Source organism: Phocoena phocoena, chromosome 1, assembly GCF_963924675.1.
Source record: "Phocoena phocoena chromosome 1, mPhoPho1.1, whole genome shotgun sequence".
In the NCBI taxonomy this organism is placed as follows: Eukaryota; Metazoa; Chordata; class Mammalia; order Artiodactyla; family Phocoenidae; genus Phocoena; species Phocoena phocoena.
The window spans coordinates 52,806,662-52,830,761 of NC_089219.1; the positions used below are offsets into that span (position 1 = coordinate 52,806,662).

The window sequence follows — 24,100 nt, forward strand, 5'->3', positions numbered from 1 at the left end:
TTTTTTTTGGCCACACTGCACGGCTTGTGGGATCTTAGTTCCCTGACCAGGGATCGAACCTGGGCCCACAACACTGAAATCGCCGAGCCCTAACCACTAGACTACCAGGAAATTCCTTCTCAAAGCCTTTTATAATCTGACCACAAGCTACCTCTGCAATCACTTTTCATGTTCTGCCACATTTCTTCCTACACCATAGGCTAAATTATCCACCATTTTCTCAACACTGCACATATGCTCTTTCACACCCTATGCTTTTGCACATGCTGTTCTGTAATGCCCTAAATCTCTAATCTGTTCATCCTTAAAAACCTAGTGCAAATGTCCCCTCATCCAACAAGTTTTCCCTCAAATCCTAAGGCTGACTAAATCAGTCTTTCACTTTACTACAGTTCTGTAACAGTGCTGTAGCACAAATTGGCCTACCATTTATTACTTATTTTCTTCTAACCAGTATGAACTGTGATCTCCATCGTTATTTCCAGAGAACTTCATTACTTACTTAACAGCAAGTAAATTTTGAATAAATGTTTGTTAACTGAAAAAATTTCAGGTATATAGTATTTTAAACTATGACTTCTATTTATGACCTTCTAACACTGAGTTTCAGTTAAGGTTAACAGAAACATAATTCCCACCAACCCCACAGTGAAAATTCCTCTTTGATCTCTGGTGGGTAGCAACATGGAAAGAATAAGATTAGCTTTGCTAGCTAGAAAGCAGAGCATTCAGAAACTTTAAATTTGCTCAGTGAAGGGCTAATACAGAAGCAAAGTACTACAGTAAATAAAGCATGATCTCTTGAGCCAGAATATTTGGGTTCAAAGTCAGGTCACTAGCTGAGTGTCCTTGGGTAAATCTCTTAATCTCATGACAATTTCGCTATCCATAAAACAGTGATGATAACAACAAATATGTTACAGTATAAAGCAAGGCCTCCAGAGTCAGTAAATCCCTTAACCTCTCTGGTGACAATTTCCCTACCTGTTAAAGAAGATTTAAACTGGTGGATAAACTCAGAGAGTTTTAAGGCGTAAATAAGGGCAGGCATGTGAAAGTATTATTTAAACAAAAGCTATCATCAAATGTAAATAGTTTTCATAAGCCTTAGCAACTATGGTAAATGTAAAGATTATAGCTAGGAGGAAGGTATGGGGAGGGATGCTAAGGGTAATAACCAGGCTCCACACCAGCTCACGCTGGCTGCTGCAGTTCCAACACCAACTTCTCCTGAAAGAAGTAGTTTCTATTCCAAAATCAACACTTATAGAGGTTCAGATAGAAGGCAAACATTTTTTGGAGGGATAGGAGAAGATATGCATTTATTCATAAAACATTTATTGAACATCCACTCTGTGCCCAGCACTAGTATTGACAGCTCAAGTCTACTGTTCTAATTAGTGACTACACTATCTTGAGTGTGTGTTTTCATAAAGATGAAAACACAAGAAAAGTCAATTTCTTATCCAAGTTAACTACAGAGCTAATTGCTAGCTTTATACTCACACAAGAACACTGACCTTTCAACTCCAGCTACATGGAACTTGTAACTATTAATAGTATGCAGAGATTTAATCTATAAGAGTAGGTACATTAACCTACAAGTTTCACAAGAATTTTTTTTAAATGAAACATACTCACCCAAGGCAGGGTATCCAAGGTAAAATCGATCTGCTCCCAACCATCCAAGAAAAAGAGACAGTGCAACCGCCACCTTGTATGAATAGCCATTTCTGCACAGAATTGGAACATGAATGTCACATTCATATATTTCCAACATGTAAACATTTTAGAAAATAAAACTGTTAATTATTATTATTTGTTAACTGGTTCATTCATCCACTCAATTAATGCTTTTTGGGTGGCTACTGAGTGCCAGGCACTATCTTAGGCTATTGGAATATATTAATGAACAACAGAGACAAAGATCCCTGATGCCTAAAGAGCTTATAATCTAGAGTAAGTGACTTAACCATGCCATACCTCTGAGGGAAGAGTTCCAGCCAAAAATATCGCTGTTGCAAAGGCAGCATACCTGACAGTGCAGCAGGAGTGGAGTAAAAGAGGGGAAGAATAGTAGGAGACGAGGTCAGAGAGATAATAGGGGGCAAAGAAGGCAAATCACGCAAGGCCTTGAATATCATCATTAAGTAAAAACTCTGTCTTTTACTCTGAGAGATATGTGAAACTACTGCAGAGGTAAGTAGAGGTGTGGAGTGTGATCTGATTTAGATTTTAAAATAATCACTCTAGCTGCTGTGCTGAAGATGGACTGTAGGGGAGCATTTGTGAGCTATTGTCACAATAATGTACAACAAACCTTTCCATATCAAGCAGAGAAGAAACCATGAAGGAGCTAACAGTGAGGAAGAAGTAAAACCAAAAGAGTGTGGTATCTTGGAAAGTCAAGTGAAGACAGTGTATTAAGAACAGAGTGATCAACTGTGCCGAATGTGACTGATGAATGACATAAGAATGCCTGAGAATTTACTACTAAATTTAACCAAGAGGAGATCTTTAGTGACCTCAGCAAGAGCAATTCTGGTAACGATGAGGGCAAAAGACAGAACAGAACAGGCTTAAGAAAGACTGGGAGGGCCATAGTGGTACCTGTGACTCTACTCTCCCCCACAGCACACCCAAACCTGGCTCCTTCCCCCCATTCCCCCTTCCCTCACCGCTACAGCAGTGCCCACAACCCAGGCAACCCCACATATGGCAGAGGCACCCGCCACCTCAAGGCACCAGTAACCCCAGAGGAACAAGCAGTGATGATGAGGGCACTGACGACATCTCTGGCAAAGGTGATGGAGGGTGGAAAGTGCCAATTCTCAAATATAGCCAGAAGCACTCAGGTAAGAGAAACTAAGCTATAACTTATGCTATAGCGCCACCTACTGAAAAACAAAAGAAAGGACTCTAATTACCAACCTGTTGAACTGTTAGAATCAAAGTAAATAAAGGTTTACCTAAATAAGAAAGGTATTCACTACTTCAAACGTGCCAGCAAAGGAACAACTCACCAAGCACTATGAAAAAACACAGTAACACAGTATCAGAAAAAGAAAACGACAGTTCTCCAGAAACTAAAGTCACAGAAGACTGTGGTCTAACTGACAGAGAATTCAAAACAGGTATCAGAAAGAAACTCAACAAGCTATATGTAAGAAAACAGAAAAGACGGTTCAGTGAACTAAGGAATAAAATTAATGAACAGAAGGAATACTTTATCAAAGAGATTGAAACACTAAAAAAGAACCAAACAGAAGTTATGGAGCTGAAGAACTCAATAAACAACATGAAGAACGGCATTAGAAACTGTTGGAAATAGAGTAGAACACATGGAAGAGAGAATTAGCGAACTCAAAGACAGAAATTGAGAAACGATTCAGGTAAAAGAGGAGAGAGCTAAGATTTTTGTTTTAACTGAAGAAACTCTACAAGAACTATCCAACTCCATTAGAAAGGCAACATAAGGACAATGCGTATCCCAGAAAGAAAAGAGAGGAAGAAGGGAACGGAGAGCCTATTTAAGGAAATAATAGCTGAGAACTTCCGAAATCTGGGAATGGAACTAGATATACGAGCCCATGAAGCTAACAGAACACCTACTTATCTCAAAACAAGAAGACCTTCTCCAAGACACATCATATAAAATTGTCAAAAGTCAATGACAAAGAAAGAATTTTACAGGCAGCCAGGAAAGAAAAAAAAAAAAAGAAGAAGACAATAACCTACAAAGGTACCCACATGAGGCTATCAGCAGATTTCTCAGCAGAAACTCTACAGGCCAGAAGAGAGTTGAATGACAAACTCAGAATATTGAAAGATTAAAACTGTCAGCCAAGAATACTCTATACAGCAAAGGTATCATTCAGACAGAAAGGAGAAATAAAGGCATTCCCAGACAAACAAAAGTTGAGGAGTTTATCACCACTAGACCTGCCTAACAAGAAATGTTGAAAGCAGCTCTTCTACCTGAAATGAAAAGGCAAAAGTACACAAAACACTGAGTAAGGTAATAAATAGACAGAATCAGAAAATTGCAACTGTATATCAGAATAGGTTGTTAAACACTTAATTACAGCAAAGGTTAAAGGGTGGGGAAAAAAAGCACTAAAAATAACTACAGCTATGTCAATTTGGTAACAAACTCACAGCATTTTGTGTTGAGACATACTTGTGACAACAAAAACATAAAAGGAGAAGAGGAAAAGGATGAAACCTGTAGAGGCATATTAGGATAAGATACTACCAGCAGAAAAAGGACTATTTTATATTTAAAACATTTATACAAACCTCAGGATAACAAAACAAAAATCTAGTGCAGAGACACAAAACATAAAAAAAGATAAAACTAAGAAAAACATCATAGAAAACCACCAAACTAAAACAGCAGACAGAAATGCAAGGAAAAAGAAACAATGGAACTACTGAACAACCAGAAGAGAAAAGATAAAATGTCAATACCAAGTCCTCATATATCAATAATCACACTAAATGGGGACTTTCCTGGTGGTCCAGTGGTTAAGACTCCATGTTTCCACTTCAGGGGGCATGGGTTTGATCCCAGGTTGGGGAACTAAGATCATACGTGCTGCAGGGTGTGGCCAAAAAAAAAAAAAAAAAAAAATCACAATAAATGTAAATGGACTGAATTCACCAATCAAAAGACACAGAGTGGCTGGATGGATTAAAAAATAAGACCCAACTATATGCTGCCTCCAGGAGACACATCTCAGTTCTAAAGATAAATATAAGTGCAAAGTAAAGGGCTGTAAAATGATACTCTAAGCAAATGGCAGCCGAAAGAAAGCAGGTGTAGCCATACTCATATCAGACAAAACAGACTTCAAACCAAAAAAGTTAATAAGAGGCAAGGATGGACATTATATACTAATGATAAAGGGTACAACCCATCAAGAAGATATAACATTTATTAATATATATGCACCTAACAAAATAGCACCAAAATATATATAAAGCATTATTAACAGACCTAAAGGGAGAAACTGACAGCAACAGAGTAAGAACTTTAACACCCCTTGTATATCAAAAGACAGATCATCTAGACAGAAAGAGAAGACGGAAAAGTCAGTCTTAAATGAAACACTAGACCAAAGAGATTTAATAACAGATGTATGTATACAGAATATTCCATTCAAAATCTGCAGAATACACATGCTTAAGTGCACACAGAATGTTCTCAAGGATAAACCATACGCTGGGACACAAAACAAGTCTCAATAAGTTTAAGAAAACTGAAATCATATCAAGCATCTTTTCTGACCACAATGGTATGAAACTAGAAATCAATTATAAGAAGAAAACTGGAGAAATCACAAATATGTGGAAACTAAACAACATGCTACTGAACAACTAATGCATCAATGAAAAAAATTAAAGGAGAAATTTTAGGAGTACCTGAAGAGAAATGAAAATGAAAATATGAATGACATACTGAAAATCTAAGGGAAACACACTGCAAAATCAGTACTAAGAGGACAGTTTATAGAAATACAGGTCTACCTCAAGAAACACCACAAATAATGTAACCATACACCTAAAGTAACTAGAAAAAGGGGAAAAAAAAAAGCCCAAAGTCAGTAGAAGGAAGGAAAACATAAAAATCAGAGTGGAAATAAATGAAATAGAGACTAAAAAGAAAATAGAAAAGATCAATGAAACTAAGAGCTGGTTCTCTGAAAAGATAAACAAAGTTGACAAACCTTCAGCTAGACTCACAACAAAAAAAAAAGACAACTCAGATAAATAAAATCAGAAATGAAAGAGAAGTTACAATGGATACCAAAGAAACATGAAGGATTATAAGTGACTACTATGAATGGCTGTATGCCAGTAAATTGGACAACTTAGAAGAAATGGATAAATTCTTAGAATCATACCACTTTCCAAGACTGAATCAGTAAGAAATAGAAAATCTGAATAGACCTATCACTAGTAAAGAGATGAAACATTAACCAAAAACCTCCCCCAAAACAAAAGTCCAGGACCAGATGGCTTCACTGGTGAATTCTACCAAACATTCAAAGATTTAATACCTATCTTTTTCAACCTCTTTCAAAAAACTGAAGAGGAGGGGACGCTTCCTAACTTATTTTGCAAAACCAGCATTACCAAAACCAGACAAGGACACCACAAGAGGAGAAAATTACAACCCAATATCTCTGATGAACATAGATGCAAACATCCCTAACAAAAGATTAGTAAACCAAATACAACAATACATTAAAAGGATTATATGCCATAATCAAATGGGATTTATTGCAGGGATGCAAGGATGATTCATCCACAAATCAATCAATGTGACACACCATATTAACAAAATGAATAAAAACCATATGATCACCTCAAAAGACTCAGAAAAACATTTGACAAGATTCAAAATCCATTTATGATAAAAACTTTCAATAAAATGAGTACAGAAGGAATGTACCTCTGCATAGTAAAGACCATATGTAACAAACCCACAGCTATCATCATATTCAACAGTGACAAATTGAAAGCTATCCCTTTAAGATCAGGAACAAGACAAGGATGCCCACTCTCATCACTCTTATTCAACATAATATTGGAAGTCCTAGCCAGAGCAATTAGGCAAGAAAAAGAAATAAAAGGCAAGAAAGGAGTAAAACTGTCACTATTTGTGGATGACATAATTTTATATACAGAAAACCCTAAAGAGTCCACCAAAAACTATTAGAAATAATAAACAAATACAGTAAAACAGCAGGGTAAAAAAATCAATGTACAAAAATCTGTTGTGTTTCTATACACTAACAAACTAGCAGAAAAAGAAATTAAGAAAAGAATCCTATTTATAATTGCAACAAAAATAATAAAATACCTAGGAATAAGTTTAACCAAGGAGATCAAAAACCTGTATACTAAAAACTATAAGACATTATTGAAATAAATTGAAGAAAACACAAAGAAATGTAAAAATATCCCATGCTCATGGATTGGAAGAATTAACATTGTTAAAATACACATTACCTAAAGCAATTTACAGATTCAGTGTAATTCCTATCATACAACTCAATAAAAACAAAACAAACAACCTGATTAAAAAATGGACAGAGGATCTAAACAGACATTTTTCCATTTAAGACATGGCCAACAGGCACTTGAAAAGATGTTCAATCATCAGAGAGATGCAAATTAAAACCACAATGAGATATTACCTCACACATTAGAATGGCTATTATCATAAAAACAAGAAAAGACAAGATGTTGGAGAGGATGTGGAGAAAAGGGAACCCCCATATATTGTTGGTGGAAATGTAAATTAGAGCAGCCACTATGAAAAACAGTATGGATGGACTTCCCTGGTGGTGCAGTGGTTAAGAATCTGCCTGCCAATGCAGGGGACACAGGTTTGAGCCCGGTTTGGGAAGATCCCACATGCTGTGGAGCAACTAAGCCTGTGTGCCACAACTACTGAGCCTGCACTCTAGAGTCTGCAAGCCACAACTACTGAGCCCGTGAGCCACAACTACTGAGCCCGCATGCCACGACTACTGAAGCCCATGCACTTAGAACCTGTGCTTCACAACAAGAGAAGCCACCGCAATGAGAAGCCCATGCACCGCAATGAAGAGTAGCCCCTGCTCGCCACAACTAGAAAAAGCCCGCGCAGCAATGAATACCCAACACAGCCAAAAATAAATAAATAAATTTATTTTTAAAAAAGAAAAGAAAAGAAAAACAGTATGAAGAAAACTACCATATGATCCAGCTATTCCACTTCTGGGTATTTATCCAAAGAATAAGAAAACACTAATTCAAAAAGATATATGCATCCCAATGTTCACTGCAGCATTATTAACAATAGCCAAGATATGGAAACAACCTAAGTGCCCACCAATGAATGAGTGGATAAAGAAGATATGGTGTATATATATATACAAGAATATTAGTCAGCCATTAAAAAAAAAAAAGACAAAATCTTACTACTTGTGACAACATGCATAGACCTTGAGGTCTATGTGCTAAGTGCCATGTGCTAAGTGAAATAAGTCAGATGGAGAAAGATAAATATGACAAATACCATATGATTTCACTCATATGTGGAATATTAAAAAAAAGTAAATGAACAACAAAAAATAACAAAAACAAACACATAGAAACTGAGAACAGACTGGTAGACACAGAGGTGAAGGGGGGTGGGAGGTAGGCGAAATGGGTAAAAGGGATCAATTGTATGATGATGGATGGAAACTAGATGTGGTGAGAAGCACCCTGCAGTGTATACAGAAGTTGAATTATAATGCACACATGAAACTTATATGTTACAAACCTATGTTAACTCAATTAAAAAAAAAGGTTGGACAAAATTAAAGCAAAGAAGTATTAGGTAACTCTTTCAAGGAGTTGCTGCAAAGAGGAGTAAAGAAATAAAAAGGTAGCTGGAGTTATCATTTTAAAGTCAAATATGATTATGTCAGTCTCCTGCTTACGATCCTGTTTCTTGCATTGACTCACAATCAGGACATTTTCAGGGAGTTAGGGAAGATGGTAAACAACCCAGAGATTCTGTCTATGCATCTAATATTATAAGAACGTCAGATTTTACACTGAGGGGAGTAGTGCCCCTTCTACATTGCAATGGGTCACCAGACTAGGAGTAGAGAAATAAATTGGGAGACTTTGTAGAAACTCAAGCTATAACCTACTGGATAGTAGCAGTGGGAGAGAAAAGGAAACAAAATTAGGAAATACTAAGAAGGCAGAAGCAGCCAGAAGAAATGTGGGGAATGAGAGAATAGGAGAATGACTCCAAAAGGTTCTGCTTAAGAAAATGGGTAGAACAGCTGCATTCACTAATACAAAGGAGGAAATGATTTGAAGGAAAGGACCTTTATATAAAGATGGTGAGAGAAACCAAAGGGGTGGATGAATGAAGCAGAGAAAAGGACCAAGGACATAATCTTGGGAATATCAAGATTTAAGGAAGAAGGAAAGGAATAGGAATCAAAAGAAATAGAAGTGTGTTTTATACTGGAAGTTAAGGAAAGAAACTATTTTAAGAAAAGGGAATGCCAAATGCTGTAGAAGGATTAAGATATGGACTATAAATATCCATTTGATATAGCAACAAAGATGGCTAGCGAATTTCAGTATGGCCAAAAGCCATACTGCATTAGACTGAAAAATTCATAAAAGATAAATATTATAGAAACAAGCCTCTCAAAAATCTTGGCTGGTAAGGGGAATGAAATCAGAAAAGTAGTTACCTACATAAATAAATCATCCTAAAGGATAATCTAAAAACTGGTGGTGTAGAAGAGATTTGTCTAATTGTTTACCAAATCATTTCTCTTTTTCTCATGTACATACAACGAAACAACAGGCAGACCTTGTTTGGTGTGCTTTGCATTATTGTGCTTTACAGATAAACTGGGTTTTTTACAAGTTGAAGGTTTGTGGCAACCCTGCATCAAGCAAGTCTATCGGCACCATTTTTCCAACAGCATTATTTTAAAATTAAGGTATGGTTTTCTTAGACACAATGCTATCGCACACTTAATAGACTACATATAGTATAAACATAACTTTTATGTACACAGGGAAACCAAATGATTCATGTGACTTGCTTTATTGCACTGGTCTGCAACCAAACTCATGATATCTCTGAGATATGCCTTTGTTTACTGTAGCTAACTTTGCAGTTAAGTGCAGCCATCACTTAGTTTTGGCCAATGGAATGAGGACAGAAGTGATGTATGCCAACATTTTATGTCTGGCCAATAAAACATTCCTGCAGGGGTTTTTTCTCCACTTTCCATCTGCTGGGTGAATGGAAAGGACTCTAAGGACTAGAGGAAGCAAAGCTACAAGATGAAAGCACAAGAGCCTGCATGACTGCATGGAGCAACAATCACTCCCTTCACCCCATCCAGACCCCCAAGGCAACACAAATTGGACTATGATGTGAGTGAGAAATAACTTTTACTGTGTTAAGTCACTGAAATTCTTAAGACATTTGTTACAACAGGCTGCTCCAACTAATGCAGATGGCCAGTATAAATAGGTGTGTGAGTCGGTAACCAATCAGACATAGTTACTAGACTTCAGTTGCTGAAGAATACATTATAGAATGGCTATATCTGCAATACTGAGATGGAGTTCTAGTCAAGTATCAATATTATAAAAGGATATGCCTACAGGAGAAGGAAAATATGTAAACTGGAAAAGGGACACTCAATGAATTAAGAATTTGTCAGTGAGTCTTTACTCAGTAGCTAACTAGCAGCTGGCTGTTTGGTAGGCATGTACTGAATATCCTGATAAAGGAAAGTGATATATCAGGTTATGTTACTTTTGTGACTTATTAAAATTATCCATCAATCTAACTCCCCTTGTTCTGATTCAATGCTCATCAAGCAAATTCTATTTTGGAATTGTAGACTTTACTACAGGAGGGGAATAAGTTGGCCAGTAGACTTGGAGTATCTAGTTTCCTTGATAGTTATATTTCCTATCACAATTGAAACCAATGTCTTGTGAACATGATTAGTACAGCTCAGTTGCATTGAGCCTAACTACTCAGAGACAGTAAAAGGAAAATCAGAGTTGATTTGGAAATTAAGTGGCAGATCATTGTGGTGTGACCATTATAGGTAATATGAACCTGCAACATCCAACCTGAATGGTTAGCTGTTCTTAATGGATGATTTTCTTAGTTGTTGTATTATAACCTTGGACCAATACTTAACAAATCATTTGTCATTTGGAAACATCAATCTATAAATCTAAAAACTGACTAAACCATATCTAAGTACTTTGGAAATAATTCCCTTTAACAATTTTTACTTTACTTATGAGCAATCTTGGAACCCAAGAAGCTTAAAGTGATTGGATTACACAGCAAGATAGAATCTAAAGCCCCTCATTAACTCAGTGAAGTAGGGTCAAAAAAAAAAAAAAACTCTAATAGTAATTTCTAAGAATTCTAATAGAACTTGCAGAAACAGTCAAATAGTGGTTGTTTTTTGATATAATTGCAAAATAGGTGCCATCATATAAAATGCAACAACATACAGTAAAAGATAAAAATATAAGGCCAACAATTAATAAAAATGGGTAAAATTAAATCATGTTTTCAGGACAAAGCATTAACATAAGAATAAACTGTTAGCTTTACTGGAGCAAAAATAAATAGCAAACTTAAAAGTCCTTTAAACAAAGAATACTCCCAACAAAATAAAACCATTTGTCTTAATATACCAAACTAACTTTTGAATTCTGTTTAACATTACCATTTATCATCCAAACCTATTACAAATAATGAAACCAAGTTTCAAAATGCAAATGATTACTAATTAGCATTCTTTTAATACTATAGGTACACAATCCCTTATTTGCACTCGAGAAAGCCCCCAAATTTTGAAAACAGAATTTTTTCATAAGCCATTTGGTAGCAAAAACTGGCTGAACTGACATGGCATGAAGCCATTCATTCTATTTATCCCACATAGTGAACTACTGAGCTTTACTTGGTTGGTAAACTGCATATATATATAACAATATGCACACTTAAAATAGAGATTTTCTGACAAAAGCAAAAAGGTATAAATTATATTAGTGCAGGATTCTCCTTACAAATTAACTCTTTTCCTCTTCACTCCATTCAGTCAAGATACAACATAGGCAAGTAACCTGAAAATTTAGCTTCAGTAAGGTAGGTACTTACACATTTCGGCAAGATATGGGCTTGAGAAAACCAATTTCGTTTCCAGTAAAATGTGTTTCATTGCCGCCAGAATCCTTACAAGTTATGTTAGGTGCTGGAAAACATGGAACTAAAGGCAGAAAAAAGCAAAAATCCATTATTTTTTTTCTTGTGGAAAAGTATGTAATTATGTTTTTTCCTAAGGCTAGCAATACACACAAGAAAATATAATGTTAAAACAAACCACCTCCCAATATAACATGATATACTTTAATTTAGATAGGAAAAGCTACATTTTATATATATATATATATATATACACACACACACACACTCATGTACAAGGTAAGATACAGATAAAAAAATAAAAACAAAAAAAAGATACAGATAATATGATAGAGTAGTCTGAACACAAAAGCATAACAATTGCCACACTGAGTTAGATGCATGACCCATCAAGTTCAATCCCCTGCCTCTGACAAAGGTAACAAGGGAAGAATTGCACATTACTATCCTTTACTTCATCTCTAGGATAAAGAATACTTCTCGAATTTTTGTTGGTATCTCATTAGGTAATTCATTAAATTTAACATAATCTGATTTTATATTTTCAGTTTATAAAGTTCTTATAGATGATGGCTACAATAAACTAAGATTCCTCTTTATTCTAAATAAATTACTTTCATTTATTCTAAATGTATAGAATTTGTTTTTTGTTTCTCTATTCCCTCTAGGATTTGATGTAGTGTATTATCTCAGTATTTAGTAATTTTGATCTTTATTCATACCCGAAATGACATGATAATACGAGGCAGTAACACTTATAGAGCTTACTATGTGCTAGGCAGGCACTGTCCTGAAGTCTTTATGGCACATCATGTAAAGAGCTAGAACTCTGGGGACTTCCCTCGTGGCGCAGTGGTTAAGAATCCGCTTGCCAATGCAGGGGACACGGGTTCAATCCCTGGTCCGGGAAGACCCCACATGCCGCAGAGCAACTAAGCCCACGCGCCACAACTACTGAGCCTGTGCTCTAGAGCCCGCGAGCCACAGCTGCTGGGCCCGCGTGCCACAACTACTGTAGCCCGTGTGCTGAGTCCACGCCCCGCAACAAGAGAAGCCACCGCAATGAGAAGCCCATGTATTGCAACGAAGAGTAGCCCCCGCTCACCGCAACTGAGAAAGCCCACGCGCAGCAACAAAGATCCGACGCAGACAAAAATAAATAAACAAATTTATTTTAAAAAGGAAGAGCTAGAACTTTGGAATAAGAATGACCTATCTGTGCATTGCCTGTTTCAGAACCTTGGATTCCTTGTAGATAAAAATAGCACTAAGATCATAATAAGACTATTGTGGGGATTAAATGTGATACAGAATACCTAGTGTAAGGCCAGCATTTAGTAGGCATTCAATAAATGTTAGTGCCTTTTCCTCCTTCATTGTTTCTGACTAAAAGGTACTAATGTTTTTAGGCTAGTTTCAGTAAATGCTTATCTCTATGTTTAGCAACAATAATTACAGTGGGGTTTTTTTTTTTTTGAGAAAATGAAAACAGAACTTGGTCTAATAGTCTAAAACAAAAAAAAAAAAACACCCACAGACTCCAGAGTTTTATTATGAGAGAAAAATGGTATTTATTTTCTGTCTATAATTATCTTAAGATTTTCAACAAATCACTGTCCTTTTTTTATGCCAGAGTAGTATACTGAGAGAATGAGGCCAGGAAAAAAACTCTATAATGACTTTGCACCCTTCTGTGTGTTATTGATAGTTCAAACTATACCGTCCCATAAACTTTATTTATTTAATGTATTTACATTTCCAACACAAGGAGGTGCTTATGCTAAAAGGCATAGATAGGTTCAATACAACTGAGAACCATTTAAACAAGAAAAGAAGTAATAAGATTAAGGGAAGAGGGAGAGTGAAGAAATAATTATACTGTGAAACAACTAAGGGAAGACAGTATAACCGACCACCAATGTAGCTCAGAGATTCCTGGTAGTTAAGGCAAAAAGCTTTACAGAGCTACTGTGATATAACTGAAAGAAAGCATACCAATTCACCTCTAAACCACTGTGGGAATTTGGTTTGGTTCATGACACAAGGGTAAGAGAATGTAATAGAGAAGGTCCTCAACTAGAACTTTATTAGAACAGTAGAGAAAAGGTTTCCACATAGCCATTTCTCACACTGACTCCAGATATAAGAGCTTATAATGTTAAGATCTACAGAGATGGGGAAAAAGTTAACACATGATTTATATGTAGTTGTTTTGCCATCTGCCTTGATATAGGGATAAAACTTACTGACTTTTGTGAATGAATTATTATCATGTCCCTTAAGTTATATCTCTCAATCTGCCATCTTAGGTCATGCTTTTGACTGGAGCTATATAGTAGACAACTCAAAACCGAGATTAACATACATCTGAAATGCTAATATATATTCTATGTTACCAATTGAAAGGAGATCAGTATGCTCTATTTCTATGATGAGGGAATGATGGAAAGTAATTTTGCTTTCCAGGGGATATCTGGCAACATCTGGAAACATTTTTGGTTGTCACTACTGGGAAGCTCCTACTGGCATCTAGTGGGTAGAGGCCAGGGATGCTCCTAAACATCTTACAATGCACAAGACAGCCTTCTCACAATAAAGAATTATCTAGTCCCAAACATTAATAGTACTAAGGTTGAAAAACTGCTGTAGATCAGTGGTCTTCAAAAAATGTGGCTCACACGCTCCCTAAAATAACTTTTTAAAATTTTTCACCATGGGTTTAAATTGTTGGGAAAAATATTATTTCCAGCATACTGTAAATACTGCCCTTAGTATTGAAATATTATAGCATTCTTTAAAATGGAATCTAAATACCACAGCAATTTGATAGCCACTATGATCCAACCAAGAATATGAAAGGGCTCTTCTTTAAAATTCAGAAATTTTACATCAACTGTAGGAAAAAATACACATATAAAAACTGAGGATCTGGAAATTGATTATTTTAAAGACACGTTGTGGGCTGAATTGTACCCTCCCAAAAAGATATGTTGAAGTCCTAACCCTCAGTACCTCAGAATGTTACCCTGCTTAGAAATAGTCTGCAAATTTAACGAAGTTAAGGTGAGGTCATTAGGGTGGGCCCTAATGCAATAAGACTGGTATCCTTAAAAAAGGGAAAACTGAACATACACAGGGAGAAGATGATGTGAAGACATACAGGCAGAATGCAATGTGAAGACAGAAGCAGAGATTAGACTAATGTGGGGCATTCCCTGGTGGCCCAGTGGTTAGGACTCGAGGCTTTCACTGCCAAGGGCCCAGGTTCAATCACTGGTCGGGAACTAAGATCTCACAAGCTATGCAGCATGGCCAAAAAAAAAAAAAAAAAAAAAAAAAGAGAGAGAGAAACTAGGATTGATTAGGTTACAATCCGAGGACTGCCAAGGATTGCCAGCCACCCCTAGCAGCTCGAAAGAGGAAACAAAAAACTCTACCCGGAGTTTGAGAGGGAACATGGCCTTGCCAACACCTTGATTTCAGACTTCTAGCCTCCAGAGACAGTAAACATCTACTGTTTTAGGCCATCCAGTTTGTAACACTATTACTAACAGCCCTAGAAAACTAATTCATCTATATCTGTTTACCTCTTGGAAAGCTTTGTCCACCCCCAGGAGTACATGTACTCCAGTTAAGGCATCAGGCATGTAAATAAGTCAAAGCAATGTCTGGTTTAAAAAATTAAAGTTTCTTGCCTTGGTGAAGACCACTCCAGCTCCACAAAGAAGTGACCTGCAGGAAGATCTATAGATAGACGCAAGTTTTTCTTCAAATAACACCTTTAATTTTTTTTCAAATCCTCAAAGTAGTAAGTTCTGGATTGGAAAATTGTGCAATAAAACAGAATTCTATTACTAAATTTTGGGTAATTTTCCTCTAAGTGTATTACTACCTTGTACTTGCTCAGTTTGAAGCTGTCACTTTCCTGCCTTATAGCCTTGTTAGATCTTCCTGCAGACTATCTAAAATTAGATCTTAAAGAGATAGTTGCAATACAAAACACTATGATTCCCATTGGGGTTATTGTCCAATATACCTTGCCTAACAGAAATGTACTATTTTTTGAGATTACAGGTTCCTGTACAAAATTTGGAAGATCAAACATTTATAGGTGAGTTGTAAAAATGCTTTATAAAAATATTAAAAACTAAGAAATCATAGCTATTTTTTGGTTGGATACTATTGTTCAAACTCCTATATTTTGACAATTTTAGTTTTCAATGCTATTGTATCATTTCTAATATAAGAAATGATTTGTATTCAATATGAGCTGCTTTGTATTTAATGAGACAGATAAAGGAGAGAAAAATGCCCAACGATCTAGGCTTAGAACCTCAGGAAAGATACAAATAGTGGAAGTACCAGAGTGAAGGGGAAACCACATTGCTACAATAATTCTGGAGAAGTTTGACAGAAGTATGAGCTAATTATTTCAAGGGATGAAAATTATGTACTTTAATGAGGATGGATGAGCTGCTGCTCCCAGTATAGTGAGATAACATGAGAAAATATTAAAGAGCAACATTGAGACTGATCCGATTTGTTTCAACTGATAGAAAACTCCAAAAAGCAATACTTTAGAATGGGACAAATCTGTGCTTAAGTCCAAACTCTGTCACTTAACTAGTATGTTCTTTTGGGCAAATTACAAAACCTCACTGAACCTTGTTTTGTAATCTGTGAAATGGGAATAAGACCCTTGTAATGCTATTATACACATATTAAAAGCATATGGTATGTAAAGCATGATGCTTGGCTAGAGAAAGTGTTCAACTTCCTTACTCTAGGAAATTAGAGAACTTCAACACTGAGAAGACTAAGAGAATGAACCTGACACGAGGAATAAATATAACACGTGAGTGGCTGTAAATTTAATAGATTTTGTGAAATGAAATTAATCTATTCAATAGATGCCTACAACCCTAGAATTTAATCATTTTTACATATTTTATAATGATTTCATTTGACCCTTATTTTATTTTATTTTTTTTAAAGGAGTCCTTCCTTCCTTCCCGGCTGCGTTAGGTCTTTGTTGCTGTGCGTGGGCTTTCTCTAGTTGCGGCGAGTGAGGGCTGCTCTTTGTTGTGGTGAGCGGGCTCTAGGTGGGCACGGGCTTCAGTAATTGTGGCATGTGGGCTTAGTAGTTGTGGCTTGCAGGCTCTAGAGCACAGGCTCAGTAGTTGTGGCACACGAACTTAGCTGCTCCGCGGCATGTGGGATCTTCCCGAACCAGGACTTGAACCCGTGTCCCCTGCATTGGCAGGTGGACTCTTAACCACTGCGCCACCAGGGAAGCCCGACCCTTATTTATTAAAAAAAACTATTAAGTAGGCAGAACTAGTAATATGCTCCTTTTTCTTTTCTTCCTTTTGCAAACAGAAAAACTGAGGTTCCAAGAAATTAAATGAGCTCACCAGTGTCATAAATAGGTAATATTCTACAAGTCCTAGACTAACTCATCACTTTTAATCAGTACTCTTTTCATTACACCATGATAATGCCATGCTTACACTGATATCAGGAACAAGCAAAAATAAATCAATATGATGAGATTAAGGAAGCCAGTTACCAATAAATGTTAACTAGTTGACAAAATTAAGCAACATGCCAGAAGCTTGAAAACTATTCCATTTGCAGTTTTCTTGCAAAATGTTTGGCTCTGGCTAATGTCTAGGATTTAGATGGCATCAATTTAAGCATGGTACAGTTATTTCTCAATTATAAAAAGCAGCACCGTTTTTTAAATACGAAAAAGCTAAACTAGAAATAAAATAATGAAGTTTCATCACAGTAAAATGGACTGACCTAGAGAGGAGGTGGTTTGGGACCCTACTCCAGTTAACATCATGCCTCTGCACTCTGATCTGATCTGTCATATAAGAGGGTCAGACTCTTTTATTTATGATTTCTGTGTTATACTGTGTAATCACCGGATAATTAAATGTGTCAATCTAGAATTTGGGTGAAAGCAAAAGATAAAGTTGGTAAGAGCCAACCCTATCTTCATATTTCTAGTGTTAAAAGACACCTCTCCTCTGGAAGTGCTGGAATTGGAAAATCATCATTTTGCAACCATTACAGTAAAGAATGATTCGGAGGACTTCCTTGGCAGTCCAGTGGTTAAAATTCTGTGCTTCCACTGCAGGGGGCATGGTTCAACTCCTGGTCAGGGAACTAAGATCCTGCATGCCTTGCGGCGCAGCCAAAAAAAAAAGAATGATTCGGGCTAGAATCATCATGGATGCTAAGTCTAGGGGAAATTTTTGATGAGGGATAGGATATTTGCATGGTCTAAATGAGTCTCATCAAAGACTGTTTATTAGTTGCAAAGGAAAAAATATTTAATTGAAAAGACTGAGTGATCAACACTTAATATCATCAATGAGAGGCAGATGGGTATCACGTCCCTCAGCTGTGAGATGCAGAGGACACGCCATCACTTATGTAATTTTCCATCCTGGGATGCAGAACCTAAATCTAGTTGTAAGGAAATATCAGACAATCCCAAATGAGGAATATTCTATTAAAATAAAGGGGACTGTAGTCTTCAAACTTGTCAGTATCATGGAAGACAAAGCTGTGGAAATATTCCAAGTTAAGGAAAACTAAAGGCAAAACCTGATCTTGGGATCCTGTACTGGGGGAAAATGCTATAAAGGCTTTATTTGGGTCATTTGACAAAATCAGAACGTGGATGGTAAAGTATGTGCATTAACACTGAATTTACTCAAGTTTTACAACTGAACTGTGGTTATGTCAGGAGAATATCTCTATTCTTAGAAAACACACACAAACATATTTACGGACAAAACATATATACACAAATTCAGAGAGAGACAGAGAGCATGCATGAGTGCACAATGATAAAGCCAGAAGGATAATGTTTAACAATGGGTGAATCCGGGGAGAGGGTGTATGGGTGTTCTTTGTACTATTCTTGCAATTTTTCTGTAAGCTTGAAATTATCTCCAAATAAAAAGTTTAAAAATAACACACCCTTTGCATAACTAATTTATGCTATTAGAAGTTAGGATAATAATTATCATTAAGGCAGGGCAGTGGCTGTAAGAGAGCATGGGGCAGAGTCCCAGCATGTTGGTAAGGTTGTTTCTTAATCTGGAAGCATTCACAGGTGTGTTCAGTTTGTGAAAGTTTATTTGAGTTATATTTAAGTGTACTTTTCTGTATATATACTTCAATAACATCTTAATGAAAAAGACCTTCTGCCAAAGGACCAGAGCAAAATTTCTGGAAATGGAGTTTAAATACTTTTATATTTCACTACTCAGAAAATTAAAAACACTTGCTTATGTATGTCTTTATGTATATATATGTTCTAGACAGAACACTCCTTGAGGGCAGAGATTGTCTTCTTTTATGTATCATCTATACCATTTAGCAGAAGCCTCCCATATAATAACTTCTCAATAAATAAATTTCTCAATAATAAATAGTTTATAATACAAATGTTCACTGTTAGTTGTCTTGATCCATTTACTTATTTAAATTTAATTATTAAACTATTACAAATAATTTCTCAATAAATAAAGATGCGTGTTAACTGGTTGGGCTAACTGGTAACCATTTTAAGACCACACAGTTTATTGTCATAGTTGAATCTCCTTTGCCTTTGGTCCCAATTCTTACTCTCTACCTCCAAACTCCCCTCTCTGTAAAACATTCCACCCACTCATTCCTTACTAAAAAGTATAGTTTAAGAAAATTAAGCTTAGTTTGAGGATTCTGCAATAGTCCTTCATATACTCAAAAAGACAGAAGAAAAATTTTCGCTCGAGAAACGAGAGAGATCACACTTTTCACAACTCTAATATATTCCTATGTCAGGACCAAAAAGCATGTTTCAAGGGTCATTTTGATGTCCTCTCTGATCAGCACTCAGAAGTGACTCACCACAGCCACTCCACTAGTCTTGCATGTTCTAAAAAGGACAATTAAAAAAAGCATCCTGTGGACAGACATAGCCTCATGAGGGCTGGGCTGGTAGAACCTATCCCAGATCTTGGCTGAACACTTCTGGGTCATGCATAAATTATAATCCACATGCAGAAGCCCTGTAACTCATATTTGTCTCAGAAATGTATTTTCTTTTTAAAGTCATAATAATAATCTAAAGTCATTTATTTATTAATTTATAACATTTTATATGTATTTCCAGATTGTTAGGCACTTATGGTTTATTCTCTCCAAATGAATAACCATACCATTCCCGTACATAGAAAGCCTTCCTTTTATTTTTCTGCAGCTCTCCACTTACATCATCTATGATAACTTACCTGACAGGTCACAACGTGACCATAACACCTCCAAGGCCTTTTATACTTCCTAGCAGTCTGATCATTTGATTTTGTAGTTGTTTATAAACTTATTTAGCAATAATTACTTAAGTGGATTCAAACTTATTTTACAAAAGAGACACCTGACTGGAGGGCAGAGCTCTTTCTGGTCAGAAACTATTCTTTTTAGTTGTATAATTTCCTTCAAAATCCTCATACGTACAAAGAATTCTGCAGACAAGAAAAGGCTTTTTTGAGATGGCTGGCTGCCTGATTCCTAGTTTAAAGTGACCTCAGTCACAATAGTATTCACAGATTTCCAACATATTTCATATACGTGGTTGAATATCTGAAAGCTCATTGTTCTTTATGTGTGTTAACACTATTCTCTGTATTCTGAGAGCACAATATAAAAGACTGAACCGTAACACAGGCAAATCAGAATATACTTATAAAGCAATTTAAAAAGGAGGGGATTCCGTGCAAAGCTCCTCTAAGTCTAACACAACTAAATTAAATAAATGTACACATATTGAGCAATATTTACTATAAAAATCATATATATAACCTATTAGTGTTTATATGATAAAATTTCATTACTCCAGAATAGTAGCAAAACATCTGTTATAAAAGTTTAACACAAGTTACTTTCAAATATCTCTGCTGACTAGAATGGGGCTAACAGTGTGTCAAAATATAAAGGGATAAAAAAGAGAAGGGAGATCTTTTAAAAATATATACAAATTCATAACCAAGAGCTCAGTTATTTGACTATAAGATAATTTTGAAAAACTGGAAGTTTTTTGCAGTTAAAAAAATCCCTTTAATCTGGTTTCCAAAATGAATCTGTTTAGTAGCTTTCATTTATAAAGAAAACATCAATTATTGCCTTATTTCCTGTCTAAACAATAAAACAATCAGTATATATTCAATAGGTGTTCTTTTCTCAAAATAATACTAGGTATTGACCATCATTATGTACCATGTCAAATAAGAATGCCAAATCCAAATAGCTCCAACTTACATTTATCTGCCTCCTTTCCAACATATAACCCTTTAGAAGGCTAAACAACTTATTAATTTTTATCTAGCATTATGTATTTTTTGGAATAACAGAAGCTCCCCCAAATCATTAGGTTGAGGGTGTTATCCATTACCAAAACGTCTAAGAAAAAACTGATGCACACTTCAAATCTTTACCGTATTCTTTTCACACTTAGGATGTACCTAAGTATATTTTACAAGTGCATGATATGGGTGATATAGCGCCTCACTGTACCTTATTGGACTAAAAGTCTCATTTCAAGTTCTCTTTGAGTAATTAAAAGTCTAAAGAAGCATCTTTGTAAAACATAACTTGATAAATAAAGGGCAACAAGAAAGCTATATAAATTATTCTAAAGGTTTTTTAAAAAAATGAATGAAAATAAAAAACTCAGTTTATATAATTAATAGAATAAGATTATTTTTTAAATTAAACATTAACAACCCCTAGCCAGTTCTCCAATATTAAGTTGTTCTGAAAACTGAATAATAATAATGTTGTAAATCAAGAAAAAACACATTTATTAATTACTGTTAGCGATCACACATTCATCTATGAAATAATGTTTTTAAAATTATTTTAAAAAACATGTTTCTGCAAGTCTTACCATGAGCTGTGTAGTTTGTACAGTTAACTGGTTCTTGTGTAGCATCATTTATTTTTGGATCTTTACAAATATATGTAGAAAAGTTAAGGAAATATGAACTACATTCCAATACAAAACATTATCATCTTGTCTTTAACATGTCATCTTATATATTTATGATTATATTCACATGTAAAAAGAGGCTGTTAGTTTGTCCAAGTCAACAAGCACAGGTATACTTCTAGTGTCACTAAATAATACCTGAATATTAACTTATTACAGGAAAATTGTATTAAAAACTCTAGCAGAGGGTGCTATGCTTATGGAACATCAGTCAGGGTTTAAGCACAAAGCACACAAAAAAAAAGAAAATAAAAATCTTTACCAAATTATATAAGAGAACTTCAAGTTAAAAAAATCAGTTTCCAGATATCTCACTGAAATTATTCACAGGCCCCAAGTATTACCATATACATAATTTCATGTAACACAAATAACCCTGTGATGTAGATACTATTATCCCCACATTACTGAAGCAAACTGATGCTCAAGGTTTGAGTGATTTATCCAAAGTGGTATGAGTGATAGGTAGTAAAATCAGATTTCCTGATTCCAAGCCGAGGGTGCTTTCCATCAGACTGCGAGGAAGATGGTTGTTTTAGGCGGGTCTACATGGTCTCCCCAACAGGATTTTAAGGTTTTGTAAATGGATGTAATAATCATCTTCTCATAGATGTTCACAACACTTGTGGGTCGGGGTTCTGTTTCCTAAAAATTTTATTGACACTAATATAAGTAAGGTACTCACAGGATGTCTCTGGAGACAGAGTCTGACACCTCTTTAGGGTTTTTGAATCACTATTGGAAATCTCATCTTTATGCGAGGAAAACCATTTTCCAGTTAACATCATCTTGTATGCTCAGGCACTTCTAAGTTTCAAAAAGCACAACTCTTCATACTGCTCAATTATTTTATTAGAAATAATCACCCCGACATTTTTGCCAAGAAAGGGACTCAACTTACTAGGTCAATTCTCAAACTCCTAGCATAATGGTAATCAGCAAATTAGAGCTATTCTGTAAAAATTTAATAATGGCCTCTCCTCAACTCTTAAAAATACTATCGAATTTTCTTAATTTTAAGATTTCTTCTCATAGAATCTTTTTTATATCTCCGGCTTCTATTAATTTTTCTGTTCTACAACTTGTATGAAACTGTCTAATTTTGTACAAAATTACCTATTTTAATTTGAATGTAACTCCCATTTCATATCCTCCTCCACTTATCAGAGCTGCTGCTACGAACAGATCTACTTAACTCCTCCAGCCTGTTTTCTCATCAGTAAGCAAACAGCTAACACACATAGCCCCTACTATGTGCCAGGCATTGTTCTAAGTGACTTACCTGTACTAATTTATCACAACAGACCTTTAAGTTGGTAGCACTGTTATCTATATTTTTACTCATGATAAAACACAGTTCGAATAATTTGTCCACGGCTACAAAGTGGAGCAGGAATTTGCCCCCTTGCAGTCTGGGATCTCATGAAGGTCGAGATAGTATAAGGTAATAAATGTAAAGTTAACAATAAACGGGCAACATACATTGGCTATATCGTTATTAATTACTGTACTTGTCTTCCCCGAAGTCGGTAAATTTCCAGGGTAGGGTCCATCAACCTTTTAACTTAATTCCAATGCTTAAAAACATGGCCTAACATACTTCAGTGTCAATGTGTTTGAACAAATAAACCCACCGGTTAAAAAAATGAATTTTTAAAAAAGAAAGGGGGATCACAAGAGGAAGCATCAACGATCAGTAAAATCCCAAGGAAATTACACAGGATAGCCTCTGTCCGTCCCAGCCCCACATCTCTCTTCACCGCCTGAGGTCCCTCGGTCATTAAAGGACACAGGTCACCTTTCCTTTCAGTAAAACCTTAGCCCGTGCTGCGAGCCGCGACCCACTCTCGACCCCGAATCTACCTCGCCCCATGGGGGGGGGCTCCTCACAGAGGATATTGTCCCACTCTGAGGTCCTCGCACTTAAGTGACTCTTCGCCACCGCCGGCAGCAGCTCCCCAAGGTCCCGTAGTTACTGACACGACCCACAGTACAGCCAGGAGCCGAGCAGCAGCAGTCTCAGAAGCAACCGGCCCGGAGGGCCGAGAAGCCGCCATGCTGGGGACCGGCGCATCCCCCATAACTTCCGGTTCCGCCTTCGCCTAGGCGAAGCTGGGAGTCTGGCGGCGGCGGGAGTGAGGCTCTTAAAGGGACCGTGCATCCGTTAGAGGCAGGTCATCCCTCTAGGCCTACGGAATCACCTGGGAGAGCTTCGATTGGTCTTTGAGAATCAGAAGGAGGCAGCTCTCTTGGAGTATCAGCTGACCTCCGTCCACGGCTTCCTCCCAAGC

The 24,100-nt window shown here is 36.3% G+C and overlaps 1 protein-coding gene across 1 annotated transcript in view; it reads right to left on the reverse strand.

The window, feature by feature from the left end:
- TM2D1 (TM2 domain containing 1) overlaps nucleotides 1-23,896 on the reverse strand; it is a 52,341-nt gene extending 28,445 nt beyond the window's left edge. The window contains exons 1-4 of the mRNA XM_065888402.1: nucleotides 23,709-23,896; nucleotides 21,708-21,781; nucleotides 11,717-11,825; nucleotides 1,642-1,733 (exon numbers count right to left, since the gene is read on the reverse strand). Coding sequence (XP_065744474.1) covers nucleotides 1,642-1,733; nucleotides 11,717-11,825; nucleotides 21,708-21,781; nucleotides 23,709-23,890 — 457 coding nt within the window. The 5' untranslated portion in view covers nucleotides 23,891-23,896. The remainder of the gene's footprint in view (nucleotides 1-1,641; nucleotides 1,734-11,716; nucleotides 11,826-21,707; nucleotides 21,782-23,708) is intronic.
- Nucleotides 23,897-24,100: the final 204 nt, after the last annotated feature.